Here is an 18755-nt window from a genome sequence, read left to right as displayed (position 1 = left end):
GTGTTCCTTTCAATGTTGCACAAGTGTTTTTTATGCATAATAATAACCCTAGAATGTGATCAAATAGTTTAAAATAGCTGGGCTAAGATATATAAAAAATTGTATGACTTTAGAAATATGTTAATTCAGTGCTCACCTTATCCCACCGATCACAATTGTGACCGACCATAAAACACAATTTTTCACACACTTTTCCAAAAAAAATTCTAAAAATAATTATTGTTTATTTTAAAGGGTTACTAATGACACATCATTTGGATATTTTCATGTCTGGGAAATAATTGGGATTAAATGGGTTAAACTGGTTAATATAAAATAAAAAATAAAAATGCACAGCTGGGTGAAATGTTATTTAAATGTATACACTAAAAACCTAAAAGACGTTAAAACTATATTCGATTTCATTTCATCAAATGTTGTTTATCATTCACTTCAGATATAAAATAATATTGATTTATGCTTTCATTCATTTTTTCTCTTTTTTTATTTGAAAAGGTCAGGGCTCAAGCTCATATTTTATAATCAAATGTCACTCACTGAACCATGAAAACACCTGCAGATGCAGGAAATTATGAAACAAGACTGTGCAGTCAAATTATGAACCTCAAACACCGAAACATTTTCTAAGATCACTATTGGTTGTGTATGTCTGTTTTGCATTAGTTATATCTCTTGTCATTTCCCTCTGTGTTTAATCAGTTATTCAGTTCACCTATGTTCTATTAATTAAGTCATTATAGTTCCTCTCTTGCTTTTGTATTTGTACTCCTTGTTCTGTTGAGTGCCGGTTATTGTTTGTGTCTATGTGTTGTGCTACGTTGGTTTCATTTATCTGCTGTGTTCCTTGTGGATTTATTATTAAAAGACTGTTGTGGATTACTCTTCATCATTGTGCGCTTATTAAATAATACTTGAGCGTGACTGTATCATGAAGCTGCTGTGAGGACGCTGAACATCTGCTGATGGAGCTGCTCTATTCTGAGAGGAACACAATCACTCAAATATGAGTTTGACTCTTTAACTCTTTATTCTCTGAAATGAGTCAGTAGAGTTGGACTAATGGAGAGATGAGGTTTGTTCATATTCATCAGTTGACACTGAGACTCTCAGCAGTTATACTGGTCTTCTGAATGTTTGAATAAACTGTTGATCTGTGCTTCATGCTGATGTGTGTCCTTCAGTGTCTCTGTCACTCACAGCTGTTACTGAATCACTCTGACTGCTGTTTCTCTGTCCAAGAATCTGCAGATTTCAGTGGATTATTTATTGTTAGAAAGTTTTGAATGGTGAACTAAAAATAATCTAAAAGTATCGATATGAACATTCATTTAGTCACATGACATCTCCAGGATGCTGGGCATTTACAGACATACAAAGTGAGTTTGGTTTACCACAGACCTGTTTGAGAAGCAACAAATTCTCTATTGTTTGCAGACGTTTGCTGCAGGTTTCTACTAGTGTTGAAGTGCTGCAAACTTCAGATTTTTTATTTATTTGTATTTTTTGGGAAACTGCTTTGTTTGCTACACATTTACCACATATTAACTGCAGGTTTACTGCAATTTAAACTGTTTTTTTTTTGTAAAGGTAGCAGCTTGCCTGTACACATCTACGACCATACTAAAACATGTTAGAACATGCAAACTACAGCAATGCATAGTGACATGATAATGCCTAGAAACATGCTAAAACTAATATTTACAATGATCAATTTTCTCAGAAACATGACAGTATACTCTTAAAAATAAAGGTGCTTCAAAAGGTTCTTCAAGCGATGCCATAGAAGAACCCTTTTTGGTTCCACAAAGAACCATTCAGTCAAAGGTTCTTTAAAGAACCATCTCTTTCTTACCTTTTTATAATCTGAAGAACCTTCTTTCGCCACAAACAACCTTTTGTGAAACAGAAAGGTTCTTCAGATGTTAAAGGTTCTTTATGGAACCATTTAGACAAAAAGGTTCTTCTATGGCATCGTGAAGCACCTTTTATTTTTAAGAGTGTATGAGCAAATGTGAGATAAGAAGCAACCACATAGTTTTACCTTCCATATCTAATGCAGTTTGATAATTTGATTTAATGGGTCTTAAGAGGGTAATGGGGGCTGAAGTGGTCTAAACTTTTAATAGTGTGTCTCAATTTGACAGTAAAACCTTCCTACCTAAAGATGGTATTTGATTCAGACAAGGTTTTGCCAAGCCAACATAAAACATTTTTACAATAAAATTCACAATCTATTTATTTTGTGTTATTGGTGTTTGTTCATTGATCAGTGTTGTGTGTGATTGTGTTTATGAGCAGCTGCAGTATCTCTCAGCTGTATCAGTGCAGTCACTCGGACTCTGACTGTTGTAGTAGCATTTTTAGTACACTTTGAAGTATAGTCTCAGTAAACTACTAGTTTAGTAGTTTTATACTGTTTTCTTTAAGTGAACTTTACATCATACTGTAAGTATACTACTATGTCCCTATTTAGGTATTAATTTGTATATATTTTGTTATCTGAATATCTGAACATACAAAACATCAAAAGAACAGGGTATCTGCTTGTAAACAAAAACATTTTATTCTTGCTTCATGCATTCTTTTTTTAAACACTTGAATGTGGATAATTTTCATAAATAAAGAAATAAACAACATTTTGAACAAAAAGCTGAAAAAAGACTATGAATTGGATTCAGAATGATAATCAAAACGTAGATAGAGTCGCTCAACACCCCGAAGCTTGACAGTTATTATTACCTCTTCATTGGTCTGCATTTTATTCCATAATGTTACACAGTTTTGATGCTGTTTTATGTCTGATGATCGTGTTAGAATACATGTGGAAGCATCTGTTGTTTCGGTTTCTTCTTCACTTGTGATTTTTGGAAATCCTGTACAGAAGATGTGTACTAGCGCCCTACAGTATAAGAATGAAAACACGGATTCTAGGAGCACAATTATAGCTCAAATATATTTAGACTTTTTCTAAGTATAAGTCAAGTATACTTAAATGTCATTTTAAGTATATTTCTGAGGAGTACATAAAGCCCATTTCTGAGAAGTACATAAAAAGCAGACTAAAAGTATACTTTCCTATTTTTAGTTTAAAAGAAGTATACTAATAGCACACTTTAATAAATTTATTTTTCGTAAGGGTGACGGAGGTTTTTGTACGACTCTTTATCACTGTGTTCTCTCTGACAGTAATAATCTCCTGTATCTTCAGTCTGGACTCCACTGATGCTCAGAGTCAAATCAGTGCCACAATCGGCTCCATTTCCACTGAATCTCGATGGAGTTCATGACTGGAGGGTTTTAATGTTATGTACTGCAGATGACTGGAAGTGTCATCATCTTACAATTAATAACTAAACAGATTTAAAGTGTAATGAAGTCAATAAATCTCTACTGCAGGACCAAACATTTAATACATGATCAAAAACAGCTTGATCCAGTATGGACAAAAACAGCAGGCTATATTCCTCATTCCAAATTAACATCTTTCCCTCACTGTTTGACATTTAGAGTCCAATTTAGATTCCACAATTTAAACATTCCTGAAACTTCAGCAGTTTTAGGATTATGCTTCCCTGCACCTTCGTATATCTATTGTGCTCAATTCATTATTGCTGAATGTATGAACGCAATACAAAGTAATGTGTTAATTGATCATCATTAATTGTGATGAAGATAATTGATCATCAGCTGGTTGTCCAAACATGTCTGCTGATGGTCAGATAAGCATTCATTCACCTGCTAGTGGCGCCACCTTCTGTGTATTTAGAGAATAAACCACTCAACATTGTTCAAGAAATAATTTATGAATTTACTCCGTTAAATTCAAACGAAGTTATTCTATATAATGTATCTAAATGGAAGTGCGGTTGCTCTACTGGGCTGATAATAGACAGTAAAGAGCATTTGTTCACAAAAAAAAACAGATTCATATACGATACTAATGTTTTACGATATTACAGTAATGTTCGGTATTCTTATGTGGATTTGAGAGTTATAGCCTATGTTTAGATTTTGAGAAGTGTAGTTCCCAGCATGCTTTGCATGGGACTTAACAGGGAGAGTACACATTTTGAAAACAAGTATTATTTTTTTGTGCTTTTGATCAAGATGAAAAAGGGGAGACTTGTAGTGTTTAATGTTCAATTTGATACAACAACTCTTTGTGTTGTTTGTCATCCTCTCATCAGCAGCTGCAGTATCTCTCAGCTGTATCAGTGCAGTCACTGTGACTCTGACTGACGGAGGTTTTTGTACGACTCTTTATCTCTGTGTAAACACACCTTTACTGTTGATGTAGTGATAACTCTGACAGTAATAATCTCCTGTATCTTCAGTCTGGACTCCACTGATGGTCAGAGTGAAATCTCTTCCAGTATCTCTTGTTCCACTGCCACTGAATCTAGTTGGAGTTCCTGACTGAAGGGTGTTTATATAATATATCAGGAGTTTAGGAGCTTCTCCAGGTTTCTGCTGATACCAGGCTAAGTGATTGTAGCGTATACCAGTGTCAATCTGGCACTCTATTGTAGCTGTTTGACCCTGCTGGACAGTTTTAACTTCAGGTTGAGTCAAAGTGACTCCTCTGGACTCTGAAGAAGAGAAAATAAAAACAATGTGTGTTTAAAACTGCATCATATACTTTTAAATGAACAGCAACACCAGCATCAAACTGTTTATTTTACCTTGAATAAAAGCTGCAATGGTCCAGATGAGGATGATGATGTTGGTCATTGTTGTTGTTGTGTCTTGTGTGATGATGAAGATTGTGTTGTGTTCTGCTCTCAGTCATGAAGTGTTAAACTCACAGCACTATAAACACTCTCAGAGCACTGAAGCATGTGCTGACAATGCAAAGAAGTGGGTAGGATTTACGTGCTCTTACAACAGCCTGTGCTGCTACGTATTTAAACGAGCTTCTGATTAAATGAAGAATTTTCATTAAACCAGCTTTTAAAAAAAAAACTACTTTCAGGCTCACCTTTCAGAACATGCATGTTATGAATCAGTTGTGAGTAACTACTTTCATATGTTTGTATGTCTTTCATTGCGTTGTAATTTCAGTCACAGTAAGCTGTAAATCATATTTTCTTTCAGTAAACCGACATTGCACTTCATCTCTAATACCACATCGCAGTATATTAGGAATTATGATTGTTTTGTTTGTGTGAATTTTGACGTTTTATGTTTAATAATGTTTTCTTTAATAGTCTTGCAGTGTATATTTTGGTGCAGTGATGTAACTTAGGACAGAGACAGCACTAATGCAGTATTTCTGACGTGCTGCTGTGTATTTCCATATAAAGCATTTCATCACTCATCAATTTAATTGTAGTTTATTCATATGAGCTGCATGTTTTTGTTTTCGTTTTCTTGTAGATTCTTCAGAACTGTGTAGTTTTGTCTTGTTTCCTGCAGGGGAGCTGGAGGCATAAGTCAATGTACTGAAACAGGATCTGGAAATTATAACTATCAAACCTGTGAAACTGCTGCTAAAAACAAACCAGAGTCCATACATCATATTACACAATCTCTATATATTATTATGTACATGTAATATTCAATAAATGATCCCTCCTCCTGACTCTAGATACAGATGGGGGAGTTTGAGACACTTGGTCAGTTCCTGAAGGAGGATAAGAGCAGAAGGGAGTCTAAATTCGGCAGAACTAGTGCTGACTGACAACAAAAAGATCTTATTTGCCTTATTAAACAACATGCACATCCTGATAGCTAGTTATGAGTCTAATGTTCATTCATACTATTTGTGTTCAGTTAAAAACGACAGAACTGCTTTGAGACTCAGCTGAGATTGTGATGATGCTCTGCACCACTAGAGGGAGAAGAAGACGAGACAAAATCAAGTCACCTTGACCAGCTGACTAAATGAAAGTAAAAGAAAGGACAACATTTTGGGGGTTTAAACCTATGCCTGGACACTTAATTGGCAGCTTATTGTGGTAAGCTCAGAATTTTTTCTTCATGAAAGCCTATATATATATATATATATATATATAAAATAATGATGGTAAGTTATTGTTAGTTTGAAGATATTTCACTGCCAGGACAATTGTAAATTGTACTAATTATACTATATAGTAATTAGATTGAAAACAATATCAGTGAACGAATGTTTGTTGATTCTCTTGCACAAATGGCAGAATATGAGATGATTGTTGAATGTCATGATGTGCACTTAAAAAAATAACTGCAGTTTTTACATTTGTTTTAGCTTACAGTACAAAAGCAGAGTTCTGCTCTTCTATTGTATAACAAGAACCACATTATTACTAAAACTACTGCTTTTCTACTGCAGGTAAATTTCCACACTTGTGAACATTAAAAGCCGAATCAACAGTGAGAAATGACTTGGTATAATAAAACTGAAATGTACCATTAAATGAAAAATATTAGACAAATATTAGACAAAAATACTCAACAATATTTTTATTGTACAATGACGATATGTCAAAAGATCAAGGAAAATTCATCTCATGACCCCTTTAAATGTTGATGTGTACCTTGAGTGAATAATTTCACATCACATAATCTAAAATATTTTTTATTTCACAAATTACACTAATTAAATAACGTATGTGATACGAAATAATACTATTGTTGATATTATTATCATTATAATTAAAACTATTACATATCTGTACTAATATTCAAAGATATGATTACATTTTCTCTGTGGATTCACACTGCAAATGATGTATGGTAAAGTTTCTCACACAAGCTGATCTTGAGTTAACTTTGAGTTTGAATTGTTCCGGGCTTTGTTTTAGTTCATTTTATCTCTGAGAAGTCCATTTGAAGGCACTTAACTGCACAAGCTGTTTTGAGTAAAAACTCTGTTGTATTACACAAAACTGCACTTTTTACTTCACAGGTAAGGGTCCAAAGCTACTCACGACAATAGTCTGTATTTAATTATGTGTATCTGTCTATTTAACTTTTTGTTTTTAACTATCTTTTTCTACTATTGTGTTTCCAAGATGGTCTGCGGTCAAACTTTTTGAGACACAAGAGCAGGAAGGCAGTGTTACCAAAATGAGCCTCCATGAGAAAAGAGAGAATGAAGACACTATGTCTGAAATGAGATCTCCTTCTCCCAGATCAAGCTGTGCATCTTTGTCTGATGATTCCATATACAAACTGCCCCCTGGAATCAGTGATGCAACAAAGACCTACAGTGACTCCAGGTATGACATTAGCACTTTTTTACATTTCTGTAGCTCAAACAGTAGAGCATAGCTCTCACAAAGCCAAGATCATGGATTTGATTTTTTTATAGGCTAATTCACACTGCACCAATAGACGCTGACCAAAACTAACACGAGTTGGTTTTTGTTGGATCAGTGTATTACCCATGTTGCCGTGTTCAGTCTGTATTTGTTCGGTTGTGGAATTTTGGAGAATGATGTACTGTACGCAGGTGATTGTCTGCATTGGCCGGTGTCTCTCAGTACAGTGCTTAAACCAGAAGTTTGTCTAAACTAAATGAAAAGCACATTTTGTATGTAATTTTGTTCCCATTATAGTTGGCATATAGCAGATATACCTTGTATAAATCATAAAATTGTTTATTCTTGTTTGCTTTAAAATGTATATCTTTTAATAAGCAAATATTGATAGAAATGTGTATACAATGTACAGTGTATAATATACAATAGTTGTCACAATGTGGTTTGGATGGAGCACACGGTGAAGTAATCCACGATAGAGTCTTTAATTATTAATTCAAGAACAAAACACTCAAAAACAGAGGCGACAACAACCACAATATAACTTCAATGCAAGATAAGGGAACTGAGGAAAATACTGGGCTTATGAACACAGGGAACGTAATCAAAGAGAACTGTAACAGGTGGAGTAATTCATCAAAAACAGGTGAACAGAATGGACTAATCAGGGAACAATGGAAATTTGGGTCAAGGCTGGGTGAACAGAAACACAGGGAAGTCTAAACTAAGACAGAACATAAATGTGACAATAGTACGGTGTGTGTACAGTATAATATACATATTGTTTTGTTTGTCTTTTGTCAATAGCAGCAGGAAGAAGAATCTGAGATCAAAATCTCCAGAACCCAGCGGTGTGTCTATGAGAAGCACACAATCCATGTGTGATCCCATTTCATTCAATGATGGAACAGTGACTTCTGCCCCACAGTTAGTATAAACATGTAGTTGCTGATTTACTGTAATTCACCTTGATTAAATAATGGTTTGAGAAACCCAATGAACACTAAATGTTCTCCAAAATATACAACATACAGTATACAATCCACACTTCTATGTTTCTTAAAATGTTCAACAGTCATTGTAATCATTGACATTTTTGCTGTTCTTTCTTTTAATTTCAGCATTGTGAAGATAGATGATACAGTTGAATCCCACTACCAGACCCACATCAGGCAGGAAATACCTGAAGCAGACCTTCACAAAACCAGCATGAAGAACAAGTTTGGCTGCTTATTTGAGGGAAACAAAGGTAATGAAACCCCCTTGAACAGAATCTTCACACAGCTCTACATAATAGAAGGAGAGAGAGAAGGGGTGAATGAAGAACATGAGGTTTTACAGATGGAGAAAACACCCAGAACACAAAACAATCCAATAAACTGTAATGACATCTTCAAAGCCTTATCTAAACCAGGATATGAGGAGAAATACAAAATCAAGACTGTTCTTACTAAAGGTATCGCTGGAATTGGAAAAACCGTCTCTGTGCAGAAGTTCATTCTGGACTGGGCCGAGGGAAAAGCCAATCAGGATGTAGATTTCATGTTTGTGTTTCCATTTCGAGAGCTGAACTTGATTCAAGATCATCAGTACAGTCTTCACAGACTTCTGCTGGACTTCCACCCTTTACTTCAAGATCTGGACTCAAAGATTTATGAGGAAAGTAAAGTTGTTTTCATCCTAGATGGTCTGGATGAAAGCAGAATAACACTGATGTTGTCAGGCACTGAGAAAGTTTGTGATGTGAATGAGTCTTCATCAGTGGGTGTGTTGATGTCAAACCTCATCAGAGGAGATCTGTTTCCCTCTGCTCTCATTTGGATCACTTCCAGACCAGCAGCAGCCAATCAGATCCCATTCAATAACATTGACCGTGTGACAGAAATCCAAGGTTTCGATGACCCTCTAAAAGAGAAATATTTCAGAAAGAGAATCCGTGACGAGCAAAAATCCAGCAAAATCATCTCACACATCAGAAGAACAAGAAGCCTCCACATCATGTGCCACATCCCCGTCTTCTGCTGGATCTCATCCACTGTGCTTCAAAACCTTCTGAAAGAAGATCTGAGTGCAGAAATCCCTCAAACTCTGACTGAACTGTACATCCACTTCCTGCTGATTCAGATCAACATGAGGAACCAGAAGTATGAAGAGAGAGATCCAGAGAAACTCCTGAAGACCAACAGAGAAGTGATTGTGAAACTTGCTGAAGTGGCTTTTAAGCAGCTGATGAAGGGCAATGTGATGCTCTATGAGGAGGACCTGAGAGAGAGCGGCTTAGACGTCACTGACACCTCAGTGTTTTCTGGGATTTGTACTGAGATCTTTAAAGAGGAATCTGTGATTCATCAGAGGAAAGTCTACAGCTTTATTCATCTGAGCGTTCAAGAGTTTCTCGCTGCTTTCTATGTGTTTTACTGTTATTTAAGCAGCACCATGGAAGCCCTTAAGACTTTTGATTCAATGCATAATTTGCATAAAGGTGCAGTAGATAAAGCCTTAGAAAGTAAAAATGGACACCTGGATCTGTTCCTGCGGTTCCTGCTGGGCATCTCACTGGAGTCTAATCAGAGACTCTTACAGGATCTACTGACAAACACAGAGAACAGCTCAGAGAGCATCAGGAGAACCACACAATACATTAAAGAGAAGATCAAAGATGGACAAGGATTCTCCACTGAACGATCCATCAGTCTGTTCCTCTGTCTCCTCGAAGTACAAGATCAGACTCTGTCCAGAGAGATTCAGGAGTTTGTGAAATCAGACAAACGCAAAGAGAAGAAACTCTCTCCATCTCACTGCTCAACAATTGCCTACATGCTTCAGATATTAGAGGAGCCGCTGGATGAGCTGAATCTCAAGAAATACAACACATCCGATGAGGGCAGAAGAAGACTTATACCAGCTGTGATCAACTGCAGAAAAGCTCTGTGAGTGTTTAATCATGTGCAACAATGAAGAGTCTCTTCTGAGTAGGATTGTATTTTCTGTTGTTTTGCTTATTTTTAGAATGTCCTGATCTGTTTTACAAGAATTAAGCAGATATGATTAAAATGCATTGAAATTGTAGAATGGGGTTAAGAATTAAATTATTTTATGTTCTGCTCTGTTTCAGTCTTGCTGGCTGTAATCTCACTGGTCAATCCTATGAAACTGTGTCCTCAGCTTTACAATCCTCAAACTCTGTCCTGAGAGAGCTGAACCTGAGTAACAATGACCTGCAGGATTCAGGAGTGAAGCTACTCTCTGATGGGATGAAGAGTTCAAACTGTCAGCTGAAGATATTAAGGTGTTTTAGAACATTAGAAATCCTCAAGTTCTTATCAAGGCAACAGGTCCTTAAGATCAGTTGTCACCAAACACCTTCCCTCTTCTCCTCTTTCTGCCCAGTTAAATCTTTGAAATCACGCTGACGCAGGAGGTGAGGCCAGTATGAGGGGTTTGCCTGAAGACTTGATATATTAATATCCGACTCCGAAAGCCCTTACGCAAAGAAAATATAGTTCCTTAGATATGAATGATCAATATATTAAAGGGGTCATATGATGCTGCTAAAAAGAACAGTATTTTGTGTATTTGGTGTAATGAAATGTGTTTATGCAGTTTAAGGTTCAAAAAACACATTATATTTCCACATACTGTATGGAAATAATACACATTATTGTTTCTCCTCTATGCCCCGCCTTTCTGAAACGCGTCGATTTTTACAAAGCTCATCAGTCTGAAAAAGCTAGGTGTGCTGTGATTGGCCAGCTATCCAGTGCCTTGTGATTGGCCGAATACCTCAAGCGTGAGACGGAAATGTTACGCCCCTACCATATTGTGATGATGCCCTGTCAGGCCGGAGCGATGATTCAAAAACATGAAAACCCATTATAAACAAGGCATTCGTTGCATCCTGTGGGGACATAATTATGGATTATAATGACTTTTTACGGAGTATGCGGAGGCCGGCTTGAGTGAGCAGAGGCAGGCGGGCTTGAGAACGGAGCGGCCGGCGGATTCAACGAAGGAGCGTCCGGCGAGCTTGCGGCAACCACATGTGACGACTCCGGGCTGGACTCCGCTTCGTCCACGGTTAAAAGCCGTTCCGGCAATCGACAGCGCAAAGTTGTAGTATTTCCTCAGCGACCAGCATGGATCAGCTCCAGACATGACGAAGCAGATATCGTTCTCTTTTGGAAGACCAAACAAAGTAGTTTAGCTTTTACAACGAAGCACACAGCGCCTTCACGACATGGCAGTGGAAGCAACAATACTACAGCGAGAATAAAAGTTACGCCTTCTTTCTTTGCGTGAACATTTGGGCGGCGTTATGCAAATCTTCCCACAGAGCGACGTAGACGTGGGGATGTGTTACAACGAGCCGTTTTAGGTAGGTGTGGCTGACTCTTAACTTTTATAAAGAATATCTCTTTGGATTTGAGACTTTAGTCTTTTCAACTTTACAGATCTTCTTTATGCACCAAGAGCTTGTAACACTCCAAAGAGAAAGGAAAAATTTAAATCGCATCATATGACCCCTTTAAATGATTTAACGGTATATTGAAAAAATACAGAATATATTTTGTTAATATATTACAATATATTGAATAATACATAAGGAATTGCCGCTTTTAAAAATATTGAAAAATATGTGACAATATATTTAATTATATATTATAATATTCATAACACTTCATAACATGTGATATGGTACTGCATGTGTATAAATATATTGCACATATACTGTATTTACTCATGCAGTATATACACACATATATAGACATATATAATATATTTCTTATATTTTAGAAATATTTACATTGTTTCTTATATTCATAAGTAGCTAGTTAGCAACAGCACAAGCACACCTGTATGTACTAAAGTATTTAGCAAAGAGAAGATAACTGTGTTGAAGTGTGCACAGCCATTACTTTTTAAATAAAGTAATATATAGTCTTATTGGTGTTCGGCCAGTCATCAGCCTAACCACAGGCTCTGCTCTTCAGCACAATAGTAACACCAAAAACTCAGACATACCAGAAACCCTTTTAAATTCCAAATAATAGAACATTAAACACTAACAGATCTCTGTCTATATTAATATTAAGCAAAACATATGAAATAACACTTCATTTGTAAGATTTTTCTCCTTTAACAGTCAGAAGCAAAGTAGGCTGGGAACTAGAAACCTGCTGAAACTCATTCTGTGAATGTGTGTGTTTATGTATGTACATACATTCACATTTATATGGGAACATGTATGTGCAATATATATATGCACAATAAAGGATAAAACTTTATGAATATTACATGTAATGCTATTTTTGTCTTTATTTCTAAATATTTTATATGTATCTATCAATAAATGGTCAATCCATATATTGCAGTATATTGAAAAATATAAGCACTAGTTTCCCGTATATGCAAATGTAATATATCACATTATATTTTGCAGTATTTTCCAATACATTTTTGTTCCGTAAGGGAGCCCATCTTTCTGTAATGTCTGCAGATTACACTAATATAATAATAAGTGTGCAAACTATTGTCTTTGGCATGACCAAAGTTCAGCACTCAGCGTTAGGATTTTAATGCGCTGAGTCAAGTTAAAAATAGTTTAAAAATGGTTTCAAGATGCATTTTAGCATTTTACTCCTCCTGGCTTACACTCACTTTAGAGTGAATGTCCTGTGTCTGTCTGTGTGATGCATGATCATGACTGATCATTGTTTCACGATCTTTGGTGTCACTTCAGAGAATTCATGTATGAACAGTACCTGATGGCATGAGAACGGCAGTAAGGACATTAATTTTAAACTGAGATCAGCAATGATTCCTCAAGTGTTTGAGAGTTGAGGGCTTCACAGATGATGTAATCTTCACTGTTTTGTGTGTCTGTAGGTTGTCTGGCTGTATGGTGACAGAGGAAGGCTGTCAGTATCTGTCTTCAGCTCTGAGTTCAAACCCCTCACACCTGAGAGAGCTGGATCTGAGCTACAATCACCCAGGACAAGCAGGAGTCCAGCTGCTTTCTGACAAACTGAAGGATTCAAACTGCTCACTAAAGATACTCAAGTATGTCGGGTACAAGTTAAGAAATCTTAATGTCTGCAGCACGAGACAAAACATTGCTTAGAAATCTAAATCATAATTTCTTCTCATCTCTGCATGCACTAATTAGATCTCTATGTTACCTCAAAAAATTTAGTTGTACCATATTCTTTAATGCTGTTTTTATATTTTTACATAGAAGCGTTTTACAGTGAAAGTACAACATGGACAGAGTTGCTCTGTTCCATAAATCTAAAATGGACAAAAATTGTTTGCTGAAAATAAAACTGTAAAATCCATCCTTAAATCCAAAAGTGTGTGTGTGTGTGTGTGTGTGTGTGTGTGTGTGTGTGTGTGTGCGTGCGTGCGTGTCATTTTAGTTTGGACCATGGAGAGCCTTTCAGGATCCAACCAGGACTTCGAAAATGTAGGTTCTTTCTCTGACACACTCTTGCACATTTAATAACAACAAACAAAAGTATACAGCTGTTTTTGTCTGTCTTCTTGTGTTCAGATTTCTGTGATCTCACACTGGATCCAAACACAGCAAACATTCAACTCATTCTGTCTGAGAACGGAGAGGTGAAATATGTGGATCAGCAGCAGCCGTATCCTGATCATCCAGAGAGATTTAAAGATATTCCTCAGGTTCTGTGTCGAGAGAGTCTGATTGGACGCCATTACTGGGAGGTTGAGCGGACTGGCTGGGCTCGTATAGCAGTGTCCTACAAAACAATCAGCAGGAAAGAAGCGACTGTTGGTAAGTTTGGATACAATAACAAGTCCTGGTGTCTTTTCTGCACTATTGATGGATTTGTTGTCTGGCACAACAATCTGAACAGCAACATTCCTGCTCCTTTCCCCTCCTCTAAAAGAGTAGGAGTGTATCTGGACTGGCCGGCCGGCACTCTGTCCTTCTACAGCATCTCTGACACACACACACTCACACACTTACACACATTCAACACCACATTCACTGAACCCCTCTATGCTGGGTTTAAGGTGTTTGATTCCTCACTGTCACTTGTTTAAGAACACACAACAGACAAACAACTGACTTCTACTTCTGTCCTAATCACGGTCATATGTCTGTTTATGAAAAGATTTAATGTATGAAGTATATAATTTATGAATTTAACTACAGAAATAGTAAATGCTTGTTGTACTTTCAAATGTTGTTAAACACAAATGTAAACGTACTATGCATATTCAGTCCCACTTTATATTAGATGACTTTAACTACAACTTATGCCAAAAAAGTTCTTATTGTGTTGATGTTATATTTTAAAACACTGTTGCTGCTATTGATGTGGGATACGAGTGAGGATAGGACAGGATTTGTGGTAAGGTTAAGTTAAAGGGTGGGTTAAAGGGTTAATTCACCCAAAAATGAAAATAACCCCATGTTTTACTTACCCTCAAGCCATCCTAGATGTATATGACTTTCTTCTTTCCGATGAATACAATTGGAGTTATATTAAAAAACGTCCTGGCTCTTCCAAGCTTTATAATGGGAGTGGATGGTAGCCCAAAATGTGAAGTTCAACAAATTGAACCAATCCATTATAAAATAAGTCTACACAGCTCCGGGGTGTTAATAAAGGCCTTCTGAAGTGACGCAATGCGTTTGTGTAATCTCTAGCTTCCGCTAACTGTCGTACACGCGTTCACGAGAGAGTGGCGTCCAGCGGATGACGTATGATGTTGGCAAACGCGGTGATGAACACGGAAGTGACGAACGTGGAAGCGCAGAGGAGAGAGCAAAACAAAACACCAGTCACGAATTAGTAGTACAAAACGAGGATTTGTACAGAAAAATGTCGGAGGATTTCAATATAAGCCAAGAGGACACTGGTTTTCCTTTGCTGTAAACAAAACTTGTTTCTCGCGAGACTAGCATATTCTCACCGGAGTTTACCCGACGCCTACGTCATACATCCTCCACAGGATGCCACTCTCGTGAACGCGCATAAGACAGTTAGCGGAAGCTAGAGATTAAGGTTTATAAAGTTGTAAATATGGATATTTTTCTTACAAAAACACATTGCATCGCTTCAGAAGGCCTTTATTAACCCCCCGGAGCTGTGTAGACTTCTTTTATAATGGATTGGTTAAATTTTTTGGACTTCAAATTTTGGGCTACCATCCACTCCCATTATAAAGCTTGGAAGAGCCAGGATGTTTAATATAAGTCCAATTGTATTCGTCTGAAAGAAGAAAGTCATATACATCTAGGATGGCTTGAGGGTAAGTAAAACATTGGGTCATTTTAATTTTTGGGTGAACTAACCCTTTAAGGCATAGGGAGAGGGTCAACAGTGTAATTATAGATGTAACCAAAGAAATGAGTAACAGAAGTAATAGTTATGATATATAATAGAACATATTTAAGAGAGAAAACATACATTTGTGTTGCACGTCATTCATGCTGTTTCTTTATTTCTTACACATTACTTCCTACACGTATATAACATATATGTACTGCAGTCATTTCAACCAAAGAAATGAGTAACAGAAGTAATAGTTATGATATATAATAGAACATATTTAAGAGAGAAAACATACATTTGTGTTGCACGTCATTCATGCTGTTTCTTTATTTCTTACACATTACTTCCTACACGTATATAACATGTATGTACTGCAATCATTTAAATCATTTTTATGTTATTTTGCTGTTACTGTTTAATCCTAACTGTATGTTGAGTGCTGTGTTGCCTTCACAAGTAAATTAGAGATAAGAGAAAGAGAGAGTCTCCATTTCAATGATTTATCATCTCAGGATGATGTTGTTGTGAAGCAGTAATGTTTGTTTTGGTAAAATAAGACTTGTTGAATTTGTGTTGGTCAGACAATGTCTAACTGAACATAGAAACTGATGTAACTAAGATTATTCAATAAACTCTAATAATTTTTACTATCACTTCATCTCCTGCTTTCTGAACGCACCTGTTGCTGTCTGCTTTTGGGCTGACAGAAAAAACGATTCATTTTAGACTAATTTGAATGTGTGGTATTTTGAACTGCAGAGTCACTGAGATCCTCCTGTCTTCTCAGAACCGAATATGAGACAAAAGTGAATGAACCGGTTTCTCCAGATGTATGTTCTGTTCCTGCAGTTTGTTCACTGTAAATCTGCAGTGTTCACTGTAAATCTGCAGTGTTTAATGTAAATCTGCAGTGTTTAATGTAAATCTGCAGGGTGTTTACTGTACATTTTATAATGAGCAACTTGTCTCTTTTCTATACACAGAGTGCAGTCTGACACAATACAGATCATGTACTTTCAGTGTGCTCATTAATTAATTAATGAACTGTCATTTGGATTCAGTTCAATTCATTTTGATGAATACTTTTTACAATATATTGTTCTTTTGTAGAGAACCATAATACTTTTATATATATATATATATAAATGCAGATATTGTGCATGCTCAACAGGGGTGCTCTTCCTGTCTGTATATGCCAAAGAAATTACATGTTTTAAATATAATATTTATAAAAACAAAGTATTGAAAAACATTAGATGTTAACTTTCTGCTTCAAACGATAAGTGCAAAAATCTGTAGATGTTTCTTTGTAGACATTCATGTAGAATCTCACTTTTCTCATTGATCCTGTTTAAAGGACTATAAACAATTAATTCATTTTCCTGATTTATCTCATGATGCTGCAAAAATGTAATATTATAGTGAGACTGAAGGGAGTTGTATTTGTGTGGTTTTTGTTCACTAATATCTCATGACTCTTGTCACTTTTCTTAATATGTTGATTACCAGAAGCTGCTCTGTACCTTACCCATGATACTCTACGAAAGGTCATGATGATTATCCATAGCAATGTATAAAAATGTATATATTTTGTTTATGAAGATGAAATTTTCAGAATAATGCCAATTAAAATGTTATCAAAAACACAAAAATCTATGATCTCAAATCTAGAACCAGTCATTCTGACAGTCCAGACAGCAGAAGTGACTGAATGCAGTCTGTTCAGTTTGATTGACAGGGATCATATAGTACACCTAAAACATAATGATCATATTAAAACACTGACTCATTCTCCTCAGAAATACATGATTTATGTTTGTTTTGATGATATTGTGTTTGTCTGGAGGGTGTATATATAATAAATGAGGAGTTTAGGAGCTTCTCCAGGTTTCTGCTGATACCAGGCTAAGTAAATTAGTGAATTAGAGCAGTGGTTCCCAACCCTGGTCCTGGAGGCACCCCAACACTGCATGTTTTGCATGCCTCCTTAATCAAACACACCTGATTCAGGTCATCAGCTCATTAGTAGAGACTTCAAGACTTGAAATTGGTGTGTCAGAGAAAGGAGACATGCAAAACGTGCAGTGTTTAAAGCATTTGCAAATTCAAAATCAGAATTAAAACCATCCAACATAACATGAGTGCTGCTGTCTGAATTATTATGAAGGCCTGCTATACTTTTCATACTCGCCCAGGCCGAACCAGAATTATTTGCAGCCATCTTGTTCTCCAATTTTATTTTATAATCTTGTTTAGCTTTCAAAATTTCAATCTTCAGCTCTTTTGTAGCCAAATACAAATCAGAGGCTGTTCCCTGTTTAAAGGCAAGTTTTTTCCTTTGTAAGCAGGACTTCACAGATTTAGTCACCCAGGGTTTGTTATTAGAATATATTTTAACACGCTTACTGGGAATTATCATGTCTTTGCATAAAGTAATATATGAGCATGTTACATCCACCAGTGAGTCCACATCATTACCACAGGTCTGTTTAAAAATGTCCCAATCAGTACAGCTATAACATTCCTGCAAACAGGACACAGATTCTTCAGACCATATACTTATGTCCTTGATCTTTGCTCTCTCTCTCTTTAAAATAGTCTTGTATATGGGCAGTAAATGAATGCAATTATGATCAGCAGAGCCCAATGGAGGAAGCGGGAGAGATTTATAAGCATCCTTTACAGACCCATAACAGAGATCTAATGTCTTACCCCGTCTGGATGGACAGGAGACATATTGCTGAAAAGTTTTGAGTGTCTGTTTAAGAGAAACATGGTTAAAATCGCCAAGAACAAAGTTAGGTGCATCCGGTGAGATCGACTGCAATCTCTGTACTACATCAAATATAGTACTGGAGGCAGAGACAGAATCCGCCTTTGGATGAATGTACACTATTGTCATAAAAAGTTGAGGAAAAAGGTAATATCTTTATAGCAGAAAGTACAGTATAAATACATGGGATAAACTTCCCACTTTGAAAAAAAAACTGGACAGGATTTATAACAACGTGAGCTGCTACGTAATTAAATGAGCGTCTTATTAAATTAAGAATTTAAATTTTTGTGTGAACTATTCCTTTTAATGTAATAATAAAGTAAAATATGTAAATGGCTGTAAGCTTACACCCGAATATACTGTGATGTAGTATGAATATCAGTCCAACTGAAGACACACTTTTGGGGCACTTTCCATGTCAAAGAGGTC

General features: G+C 36.3%; 1 protein-coding gene and 1 gene segment (V, D, J or C); one reads left to right on the top strand and one right to left on the bottom strand.

Annotated features, from left to right (window-relative positions):
* Positions 1-4218: 4218 nt before the first annotated feature.
* On the bottom strand, positions 4219-4773 carry LOC107573045 (Ig kappa chain V-IV region STH-like). The segment is given in 2 exon segments: positions 4219-4589; positions 4683-4773. Coding segments are annotated over 2 exon segments (378 nt in total).
* A 1100-nt stretch (positions 4774-5873) lies between these two features.
* Positions 5874-14312, top strand: LOC107573040 (protein NLRC3-like). The gene is made up of 8 exons (XM_016259481.1): positions 5874-5957; positions 6996-7202; positions 8052-8171; positions 8366-10174; positions 10360-10533; positions 13131-13304; positions 13661-13707; positions 13795-14312. Exons 2-8 carry the CDS (start codon positions 7051-7053, stop codon positions 14310-14312), a joined length of 2994 nt encoding a protein of 997 aa, XP_016114967.1. The 5' UTR covers positions 5874-5957; positions 6996-7050.
* The last annotated feature ends 4443 nt before the right edge of the window (positions 14313-18755 follow it).

Source organism: Sinocyclocheilus grahami, unplaced genomic scaffold (assembly GCF_001515645.1).
Source record: "Sinocyclocheilus grahami isolate Dianchi unplaced genomic scaffold, SAMN03320097.WGS_v1.1 scaffold1855.1, whole genome shotgun sequence".
Classification (NCBI taxonomy): Eukaryota; Metazoa; Chordata; class Actinopteri; order Cypriniformes; family Cyprinidae; genus Sinocyclocheilus; species Sinocyclocheilus grahami.
This window is presented reverse-complemented; position numbering and strand designations above follow the sequence as displayed.

Bases quoted from the DNA above. Each gene is read 5' to 3' on its own strand.
- LOC107573040 (XM_016259481.1), top strand. From the start codon at position 7,051: ATGAGCCTCCATGAGAAAAGAGAGAATGAAGACACTATGTCTGAAATG. The intron at 7,203-8,051 runs GTATGACATTAG...TTTTGTCAATAG, and splicing joins AAGACCTACAGTGACTCCAG to CAGCAGGAAGAAGAATCTGA. The intron at 13,305-13,660 runs GTATGTCGGGTA...GTGTCATTTTAG, and splicing joins TGCTCACTAAAGATACTCAA to TTTGGACCATGGAGAGCCTT.